Source organism: Gossypium arboreum, chromosome 7 (assembly GCF_025698485.1).
Source record: "Gossypium arboreum isolate Shixiya-1 chromosome 7, ASM2569848v2, whole genome shotgun sequence".
In the NCBI taxonomy this organism is placed as follows: domain Eukaryota; kingdom Viridiplantae; phylum Streptophyta; class Magnoliopsida; order Malvales; family Malvaceae; genus Gossypium; species Gossypium arboreum.
The window spans coordinates 17,339,758-17,351,072 of record NC_069076.1 but is presented as its reverse complement, the minus strand read 5'-3'; the positions used below and the strand labels follow the sequence as shown (position 1 = coordinate 17,351,072).

At 32.6% G+C, this 11,315-nt stretch overlaps 1 protein-coding gene and 1 non-coding gene across 2 annotated transcripts; one reads left to right on the top strand and one right to left on the bottom strand.

Annotated features, from left to right (window-relative positions):
* Positions 1–3,549: 3,549 nt before the first annotated feature.
* On the bottom strand, positions 3,550–5,341 carry LOC108471861 (uncharacterized). Its single transcript, XM_017773413.2, has 2 exons — positions 5,157–5,341; positions 3,550–3,987 (listed from the first exon to the last, which is right to left on the bottom strand). The coding sequence occupies exons 1-2, from the start codon at positions 5,267–5,269 to the stop codon at positions 3,768–3,770; spliced, it is 333 nt and encodes a 110-aa protein (XP_017628902.1). The 5' UTR covers positions 5,270–5,341; the 3' UTR covers positions 3,550–3,767.
* Positions 5,342–5,402: 61 nt separating this feature from the next.
* On the top strand, positions 5,403–5,476 carry TRNAI-AAU (transfer RNA isoleucine (anticodon AAU)). Its single transcript has one exon. It is a non-coding gene; the product is annotated as a tRNA-Ile (tRNA).
* Positions 5,477–11,315: the final 5,839 nt, after the last annotated feature.

The window sequence follows — 11,315 nt, the reverse complement described above, 5'->3', positions numbered from 1 at the left end:
ATTACTACAAAATAAATCGAATGAAAAATTTTAAAAAATTGAATAAAATCTATTCATGTTATACATACATTTTGGGCTGAAGACTCCATACGCAATTATAGATGGTAAGTTTGAAACCTGAATACTAAACTTATATTATTTCAAAGGCATAAAGAAGAATTTAACTCTTAATGTTTATTAATTTTGACATTTTGATCCTTTTTCTTTTTTTTTGGATCATTTGGGACCCTCAACTTAAAATTTTAGTCAAATTGATTGTTTTTGGATGGAAATATTGACCAAACTGTTAAAATTTTAATGGCGTTTATGAGACCATTAGTGTGGCAAACCACGTATATTTCATAAAATTTAAAAATAATAATAAATATTTAAAATCACTAAATTTGAAAAAAGTTTATAAATTTTTTAGAAAATTTATCTATGTTAGTAATGAAGTATATGTAAAATGTCACATGAGCTATTATGTCAATGAAATTAAAATTTTAACACTTAAGTCAATTTTTTCCTTTAAAAAGCAAGCAATTTGACTAAACTTTAAAAATTGAGAGCCAAAATGACAAAATGAATAAACGGTTAGGGGCTAATTATGCGTATATTAAAACCTAACTTTTTATTTTTATTTTTTCTAAAATGGCTTAGTATAAAATTTGTTATCTGAACCTGACATTTTTTCTTAATTTGGTACTAAACTTTTTTTGGGTCTAATTTGGTACCTAAACTTGGCATTTTTCTTCTTAATTTGGTACCTAAGCTTTTTCTTAGATTCAATTTGGTACCTAAATTTATTAAATGTTATACAAATTACACAAAACACTAAAGGTGTTAATTTTTTTTGTTATGCTACAAAAATATTGTTAGTATTAGAAGAAATTCATGTTAAAAATATGTATTGAGCTACGCTGAGCAATTAATATTAAATAATGAAAAAAGAGTTTTAAAATCCAAATTAAAAGAAATTCATTATTTTCAATTAATAAAATATTTAATTAAACAAATAAAATTAAAAGTAATTGAACATATAAATTACAAAAAAAAAATCATATCATCTATCACATATGGGTCATACATTGATTATTTTGGCAAGTTCAAGCTTAAAAGTGTCAAGTTTAAGTAAGAAAAAGTGTCAAGTTTAAGTGTCAAATATTATATTAAACCTTTTAAAATAAGTGGAAATGTAATATATATAACAAAAAAGGAATTAAAAATACATGATGTTTTGGCAAAAAAAAAAGAAAAAAGAAAAAGAAAATACATGATCTAAAATTTCCTTTTCTAACACTATTATTTTATTTTATCTATATTTCCTTTAAGAAAAAAGGGTTAATTATACAATATTAAACTAGTTTAATTGGATCAATCTAGTTATTGATTATATAAAGTGATGATGGATAAAATCAATATATTGAAACCTACTCCTTTAATCAAAATTGAATTAACTACATCAATAAAATTAAATTATGGGGTTCTGAAAGTCCTTTTGAGAGAATATCATGAATGAAAAAGATCCACAAAATGAAAGTGGAGGGGTGTCCCAATGACACAATGCTAATTTTAGTATTCACACCTCCACCTTTTACTCCTTTACACTGTTTGAGAATATGGGATTTGCAAATTGAAGAGGTTAGATTCAATGTACTCTGCAAAACATCATACGAAAATTTGAACTTACATGCCATGTTACCAGTGGGTTTAGGGTTTGTATTAGGTAATGGATATGTCTGATAGAAATCTCTAAATGTCTTGGATTAGTGTTAAATACGAGTACTTAAAATGAAAAATCCGGATTGTTTGAGTATTAGCAGACAAATAACTAGAAACAAAAGGGAAAATGATGAGAATTTTGACAAGAATATATTAGTTTACATAAGAGTTGTGAGTCAGCATTAGACGGGTCTTAATGAAAGCAGTGGGCATAACTTGGTAGATTTGCATATCCATCCACTCAACGACATGATCATCATATAGGGAGTATTGGGTAAAAAAGAAAAAGGAAAACGAATGGCTACAGCTTCACTTGAAACTGAAAACACAGATGAATGAAGTGAATGTGAGCTGTCGCTTCTTCAACAGTGGCTCATTACTTTTGGGATATTGTGATTAAAATCGAATTCAACCTAGAATAGAATATTAATAATTTGTGATGGAAAAATAAAACATCCTGGAAAGTGGATAATAATCATGTCATAATCATATATATCTACAAGTTTTGTTTTTCAGCTGTTACAAGATATGAGGCTGCAATGATTATATCTGAAGCATGCCACAGGTTTTCTTTACCACACACACAAAAAAGGGGGGTGTTCTTGCCATAGGCAAAGTTAGTGGTACAGGCAAGGATCTCAGTGCATCAGACAGAAAACTTGAACTGAAGAAACAGTGCAAGCTAAGCATGTGTTAGAACAATTGGTAATGTGCTTACATATGCAATAGGATAAGCAAAGAAAACCCCATTTTTGTTCCCTGCTTATTCAGAGGAAACAGACAACATTTGACTAATTTCTTTAGAAAAAAAAAAAAAAACTAACTTGAAGCAGTAAATAAAGCAACAGCTCCCTTGTGGTTTGATCCATGAGCCTGTTCAGTTTGAAAAGTATGTATCCTAAAATGATTATAACAGGAGATAAGATTTGAAAGTTTGTTTGAATCTTGAGATGGGATATATGGTATTGAAGAGGGCTAGAACCCATTAAGAATGAATCGGTCTCCGTATCTACCAAAAAGTATATTCAAAGAGCACTAGTAGTGAATACAAATTTGACTAAGGAAAAAAAGAAGAAAACCTTGAGTTTGGTTTAGGTATTGGCAAGAGGTTTTTAACTCAGATTCAACTAAAAAAAAAAAAGACTCGAATTCAATTAAATTATTGTTGAACATGAACTTCTATAATTAAAACTTGATCAAACTAGTGCAATGCTTTAAGCCTTGAATTTCAAGTTGAACTTGAGCTTGGCTCGATTATACCCTAGCAAGGTGCAGTATGCATGACAAAACATTATTTATTTACACATTAAGAATTTCAAGTTTCTAATACTCTGATGGTGAACTAGTCATAGCATGCTTAGAAATGGTGCCAAGCAAGAAAATAGTAATATATATATATAGCAGAAAATGGTTAATTATCAATTCCAGTGGTTAGCAGATGGAGAAGGCATTAAGCAAAAAGGAATGGTTCCGCTGCTTTCCTTTAGTGGACTTGAATACAATTAAACAAGCTTTCCTTGTCTGTCACAAACCTTATACATTGCCACCAGGAAATATAAGACATTCATCATAACATTGGTATAAATAATGAAACACATAAATAAAACCCACTTTCACAAATCTACACCTACAAGTGCATTCAAGCCTTAGACTCTTCGGTCTCCTTAAAATATTCATGCCCGACACCAGGGTTTAACATTTTTTTGGACATAAGAATAGGAGCATGACCCTCTAAATATATGGAAACATAGAAAAAAATCGGACGTGCCTGTGTCAGGGGCATATCCATATATGACATCCAACTCTGACACCAATGTCTTAACACATATCCATATAAAAGCAGCAGGATTCATAAGACATCATTATAACTATGTGATTGATAAATAGCACCAGTACAAATTGAGGTCACTGTCACAAATCTCCACCTCCTATAAGTGGATTTGCAAAATCCAGTGTATTAGGACCAAAAAAGTTCAAAATACAATGGCTTTAGGAAGACAGCTAATGATCATATCTTAAAAACACAAGCATAAGAGTAAAAATGTCTTCCATGGCATGATCGAGAATCAACTAGTGGATGTATTAGAGCAATCAGGACAACTGAAGTGACCCCTAGCTTGACATTTTGTACATCCAACAGATTTTACCTTAATCTCCTCAGACTGATACAGATTATCAATTAGGTTGAAACTGAATGGCCCATTTGCTTTGATCAATCCAGTTCCTCTACATCTTGAGCATGCTATCATCCGTAGATCACCACATCTCTTGCACAAGCCCAATGAACTGCAAGTTTGACAAGTTAAATATCAGCTTGTGCAACCGTGTAGATTACATCAGTCAATGAAATATATCCTGGCAGTTCTCTTTTTCCTAGAAAAGTTGAATAAAAGTTGGGAACCTCATGATATTGGATAAGACATATTACCTACCTTAATACAATAAAGTTGATGTGCAACTTGGTTTAGAAAGAGATTGACTTAATTCATTCACTTGACAATGATTCTAGACCTTCACCCCTTTTGCCCTAAGCCATTCCTAGCTTAATCCTTAAGTTTATCCTCAAAAAAACCAAAAAGGCAACCTTTATATGCATTCCATTCTAGGCATCCAAGTTTTCCTAAAATAAGTGAACTATAAGTACTGTAGCAAGATAACTACATCACGAAGAGGAAAACCAAGCTGATGATTCCAAAAGCATTATACTTAAATTTAGTCTAGTACTTCCGGGCCATTTCCTTTTTTTGTTCCAAAGGAGATCATAACTTGGAGATAGGGGAAGGTATTGCAGATTTCAGAATTTGACCTCTAAACCTGCTAAAAATTACCTCTTAAAAGTTACCGCATGAACCAACTAGGATAAATCCTAGTACAACATGAATAAAAGACAATAAAAGACATTGGTCAACAACTCCACACAGATGCCATTTTCTTTTGTTACCTAAGAATAGTTTACACCACCAGAATTTTGTGGATGCGGAGATATTTTCACATAACTCTAGGTAAGGCAGTGCATTTGTTTGAGATAGAATCAATCACAAAGAACAGAAATCAAACATGAAGATATAGCAATCATTCTATAAAGAATCAAAATAACCCCACAATTAAAATCAATCCTAATATACAAGGCATTGCAATTTTAAATTGAATTAAAGTACAATGATAGCTTTTCTAATGTCCAAAGGACATCCAATTGTAAACCAACAAAGTGAACAACAACAGCAGCTAAATCAAAATAACTTAAGGTATCACAACTGAGAATTCATCAACCAAACTAACAATCAAATTACCAAATTTCACTCATACCCAGCAACAAAAATATTAACTTTTTCGAAGTTTCAAAAGTTGTAAAAAAAAAAAACTGCGTTTTACTCGCAAACTCAAAAAAGAAAAAAAAAAGGATTCTAACTTGGAAACACAGCAAAAAGAAACGGGTTTAGAAAAGTTGCAATTACCTTCTCTGAGAAGCAGAAATGAAAGCATCAACTTTGGGGGCAGCAATTGTAGCACATAGTAACAAAGTGCCAACTCCAAAGCCTGCAACTTCGCTTGCTGTTATGTGTTCCATTATTCGTCCGTCTCTTCTGTTCAGATATCTTAAACCTTATCGATTCAATCGGTCACTCTACAATTTTGAAATGTCCTCCCCTTTTTTTTTAAAAAAAATACTGTTACTCATTTAACCGAAACGCAACATCTGAGGCCTATTAGCTCAGCTGGTTAGAGCGTCGTGCTAATAACGCGAAGGTCGCAGGTTCGAGACCTGCATGGGCCAATTTTTATCCTTTTTTATTTAGTGTGCTTGGGCCATTAAGTTCTGAACTTTTGGTTATTGATTTCTCAGAAAGCCCATCTAATTGTTCAAAACTATTAATTTTCATTGGTAAATAAATAAAGAATTAAGGTTTATATTAAAATTTTATATTTTCAAACTTATAATTTTACTATCCTTAAATGAATAAATAAATTTATTTTATGAAATAGACAATAAATTTGATTAATTGAAAAGGATTAAATCTTATATTAAACTTCCTTATTTTCATAATTTTAAGATTTTTATTGATATTAAAAATAAAAATATATAACTTGATATGATTTGTATATAAAACAAACTTTACATGCTAAATATAATTTTGTTGATAAATATTCTTTTATAAGGAAATGGATAGAGAGCTAAAAATTAAACACAAAATTTAATGTCAACCAAAATATTCATTTAAAAAATCTCTTACTATTACATTGACATAATATATAATAAATTAGATGTTCACAAATATAATAAAACTACAAAAAGTCACATGCTAAGATATGATAGCAAATGGGAACCTGATTTCAATTTTTTTTTTTTTAAAGTTTCAAATCGGTCTTGATTTGATTATGAGTTGCTTTAAGGGTTTTGTATGCTCGATTAATGTCTGGTTTTAATTGTAAATCTCATCATATTTGTATTAATGTCATTTAATAGATTTGTTGATTATTTATGTGGAATTTTTGAATGACAGTGATATTTAACAGCTGTAATGCCTTATAGCTCGGTTAGGTGACCGAGTTAGGTATAATGGTAAGATATATTAAATTAAAAAAAAAACAATATTTGAACCTTGAAGATAGTACTGTCGAGAAGGACAACCATAAAACCCAAAAGGGTTAATCTGTAACACCTCATACCCGACCTAGACGTTACGGTCGGATAATAGAGGTTACATCATACTAGCAAAAGAAATGATTGTATAATATTGAAAAAAACCAACTTTCCGGAAAAAGACGTGTCATTTTGAACGATTCTTGAAAATCATAGCAACTTATAAAATCGCAACTTAAAATAGTTTTACCAAATATCAAGTCCAATTTGCGAGAAAAATCTCTTAGTAAACTTCAGTTTATTATTCAGCAGAAAACCTTATAATGTATCAATTTTAAAACTTTGATTCATTTTTAATTATCCTAAATTAGGCGTTACTCAAGGTAAAAACTTTTGCGAAATAAATACCAAATAATCCTAATATTCTAAATAAAGCTTAAAATGTCTTAAAGTCCGTAAAATCAATGAAAAGTCCAAAATGTCTATATTAAACAAAAAGAAATTCCAAAGTACTTAAACAAAAAAAATGTGAAATCCGAGCTCTAAAGTCGCCGTCCAATGTAACAAACCTTACCCATATGGGATTTCTAAAAATTAATTTTCATTTCGAACCTACAGGGGTTTTCACACGGCCAAGCACACGCCTGTGTCCCTCACACAGCCTAGACATGCCCATGTCCAAAAACCAAGACATTTTTTATGACGTCATCACTTATTTAGGGGCACACGGCCTAGCACACGCCCGTGTCCTTCACACGGTTGAGACACACGGCTGTCTTTACCCGTAAGTTTACTACCATGCAAACTGACTTAATAATTTTAGGTACAGGGGACACACGGCTGAGTAACACGCCCAAGGGGTTGGCCGTGTGTCACACACGACCTAGACACATGCCCGTGTGTCTACCCGTATGGACCTTTTTGGAGGCTATTTTCCAAGCCATTGGTCACCCTCAATGACTCATACATTCAAAACGCACTTTATAACATACAACATGACATATTTATACACTCAAACATTCCACACGATGGCACTCTCACATCTTCATAATGTCATCTTATTGCACTCTTATTTATTACACCATTTAGAGGCATTCCACACCCATTTCATGCATTATTAAATTTGTTACCATAACCAAAAATTGTGTATTCATGTATATAGTCATTTTAAGTCATTAGGTCATCCTTTAACCTTTAGCACTTAATCCATACTTTACCATACAGTCATCAATCAACAACATACCACATCATTATCATGCATTCACCAAGCAATAACATATCCTACCATCAAGACACTAACACATGCATGCATGGGTAATTATATTACAACCCAAATGATCAAATATGAGCCATATTACATGGCGATTACAAAAGAATCATCATCATCATAGGCCTTCACAAATTGGCCAAATAACATGACACATATCATAAAATAACCAAGTTCCTATACATGCATACTCAAAATAATAATTTCACTATACCCAATAGTCTTTTGATAGTGTGACCAAATACTCCAACAGCTTCCGATCCCCAAGTTAGCTTGGCGGAACTACAAAGGATGGAAAGAGAGGGGAGTAAGCATTAAAGCTTAGTAAGTCCATATACAAATAATGTGTAAAAGTAATAAACAATCAATATATAAAAACATGGTAACATATACATAAAGATTTTTCTCCATTCAAACCTTTTTGCTTACTCATCATATGCTCATACATACTTGCTCATCTTAAATCGATCTTTATCAAAGCATTACTCATAGGCTTAGCATACGTATCTGTACTCATTGTAAAGTATCGATAACCATACCTCTTTCATATGCCCTCCTTGGGACTTTCATTACAATCGTTACATTACCCGTTGAACATTCGGAATACCATTGGATACGCGAAAACCTTGCACATAAGTGCCACATATACAAACGTAGCCGAAGCTACCACATAACATGTAATACATCAATAATGAACTCGGACATCTCAACGAGCTCTGATGTTACATGAATCGCATCCATCATGAACTCGGACTACTCAACAAGTTCGAATACTCGCATCCATAATGAACCCGGACCTCTCAACAAGCTCGGATGCTACATACCTCACGAACCCGAGCCACTCAACAAGTTCAGACTTCTTTGTTCTTAGTGACATGTCACTTGTATCCTAAACTATTCTTAAGTTTCAAACGATATTTTCCTCCATTGCATATAGTGTTTCCATCGTACTTGCTCGTAACGTCATGGTTAACGACCATGATAACATTAATGCTTTCATAACAATCAATGGGCATATAACTCATAATTACAATAAAACATTTATTACAATATATTAAAGCATTAAAACATACTAAAATACCACATTATTTGCATATGTACTTACCTCGGTACAAAACGATGATAATCGAGCCTAGTTATCGTATACTTTATTCTTTCCTCGATCAAGTCCCGATTCACGTTTTTCTTGATCTATGATGCCAAATTTAACTTATTTATTATTCACATCATTCAAATGGGTCCATAATTCATACTCTTGCAAATTTACATTTTGATCCCTAAAATTTCACATATTTACGATTTAGTCCCTAAGCTTGTAAAATGAAATACATGCATTTTCTTGATTACCTAAGCTTAGCTGAACCTTTACTATGCTCATATTAGCCCATATTTTCTTTTATTTCACATTATTAATACTCACTTTTAAACTTTTACAAACAAGTCCCTTGTTTAGGTGTTTTCACTAAAAATCACCTAATAAAAGATGTTCACCATGCATCAAATATTCATATTCCTCCATAAATCATCAAAATATAAGCATGTCATGCATGGGTCAATTTTCATACATGAACCCTAGCTCAAAGTATAGCTATAGCTAGAAATGGGTAGATCATGTTACCGGGACTTCAAAAATACAAAGAACATTAAAAACGAGGCTAGGGAACACTTACTATTGAGCTTGGAAATGTTGAACAAAACCCTAGCTATGGTGTTTTGTGATTTTCAGCAGCCAAGGAGGAAGATGGACACATTTTTGGTTTGATTTTCCCTTTTTATTCTTTTAATCACCTAATGACCAAAATGCCCTTATGGTTTCTCTTTCCAATTTTTTTCTATGCATATCTATTTTTGTCCAAAATTTTAGAAATTGGTCAAATTGCTAATTAGGACTTTATAATTCATAATCTAATGCAATTTCATGCTTAAACCTTCTAGAATGCAAGTTTTGCGCTTTATTCAATTTGGTACCTAAAATGCAATTAGACATTTTATGTATAGAATTTCTTCATGAAACTTTTATACAAGCATGCATTTATAACATAAACCTCATAATAATCATAAAATAATTATTTCTATCTCAGATTTGTGGTCTCGAAACCACTGTTCTGACTAGGCCCTAATTTAGGATGTTACAACTCTCCCCCCTTTAGGGATTTTCGTCCCCGAAAATCTTACTGGTAAAAAGGTTTGGATACTGTTTCCTCATAGCCTCCTCGGGCTCCCATGTAGCCTCTTCAACCCTATGTCTTTGCCACAAAACTTTTACAAGAGCAATACTTTTTTTTCTAAATTTTTTGACTTTCCGATCCAAGATCTTAACAGGTTCGTCACCGTAAGTCATGTCCAGTCTGATTTCAACTTCAGTCTGTACAATCACATGTGAGGGTTGGATCTATACCGGTGTAACATAGACACATGAAACACATCGTGAATCTTTTTTAGTTCAGCAGGCAAGCCAATCGATAAGCAATAGGCCCTATCCTTTCGGTAATCTCATACGATCCTATAAAACGATGACTCAACTTGCCTTTTCTATCGAATCTTAAAACCTTCTTCCTTAGTGATACTTTCAAGAATACTTTGTCACCAACTTGATACTCAATTTCTTTTCTTTTCAAATCCACATACGACTTTTTTCTATCTGATGCCGCTTTCAAACTATCACGAATTACTTTCACCTTCTTCTCGGTCTACTTAATCAAATCTACTCCATGAATCTTATTCTCCTTAAGCTCAGTCCAATACAATGGTGTACAATATTTATGTCCATACAATGCTTCATAAGGTGCCATCTTCAAACTGGTCTGATAGCTATTATTATAGGCAAATCCAACCAAAGATAGGTACTTTTCCCAACTACCTTGGAATTCAAGAACACAACATCTAAACATATCTTCAAGTGTTTGAATTACTCTCTCCGATTGTCCATCGGTCTGTGGATGAAAAGTGGTACTAAAATTCAGCTTTATACCCAAAGCTTCTTGTAACTTCTTCCAAAATCGCGAAGTGAATCTCGGATCCCTATCCGAAATAATCGATAAATGTACTCTATGAAGTTTCACAATCTTAGAAATATATAGTTCGGCTAACTTATCAAGTGAATAATAAATGCGTACCGGTATAAAATGAGTCGACTTTGTCAGTTTTTCAACCACTACCCATACGATATCTTTCTTTCTCGGTGTTAACGGTAAGCCTGTCACTAAGTCTATAATAATTTTGTCCCGTTTCCACTTGGGAACTAAGATAGGCTGAAGTAAACCTGAAGGTACTTGGTGTTCGGCTTTTACTTGTTGGCAAATCAAGCATCTCGGCACAAATTCAGATATATCTCTTTTCATGCCATTCCACCAATACATTTTCTTTAAATCATTATATATTTTTGTGCTACCCGGGTGAACTGACATACCTCTGTTATGGGCCTTATGCAAAATATTTCGAATCAACTCAACATCCTTCAGAACACAAATCCTTCCATGGAATCTCAGACAACCATTAGGATCTCTCTAAAAATTTGATTCACTGCCTGACTCACACTGAGCTTTCTTAGCTTATAACTCGTTATCAGCCTCTTGAGCGTCACAAATCTATTGAAGAAAAGTCGGTCAAGCTTTTAACTCTGCTAGAATAGCACCATCATGAGATAGGGCTAGCCGTGCGTTCATAGCTCTGAAAGCAATTAAAGACTTTCTGCTTAAGGCATCGACGACTACATTTGCCTTACCAAGGTGATAATATATCACAAGTTCATAATCTTTTAACAAT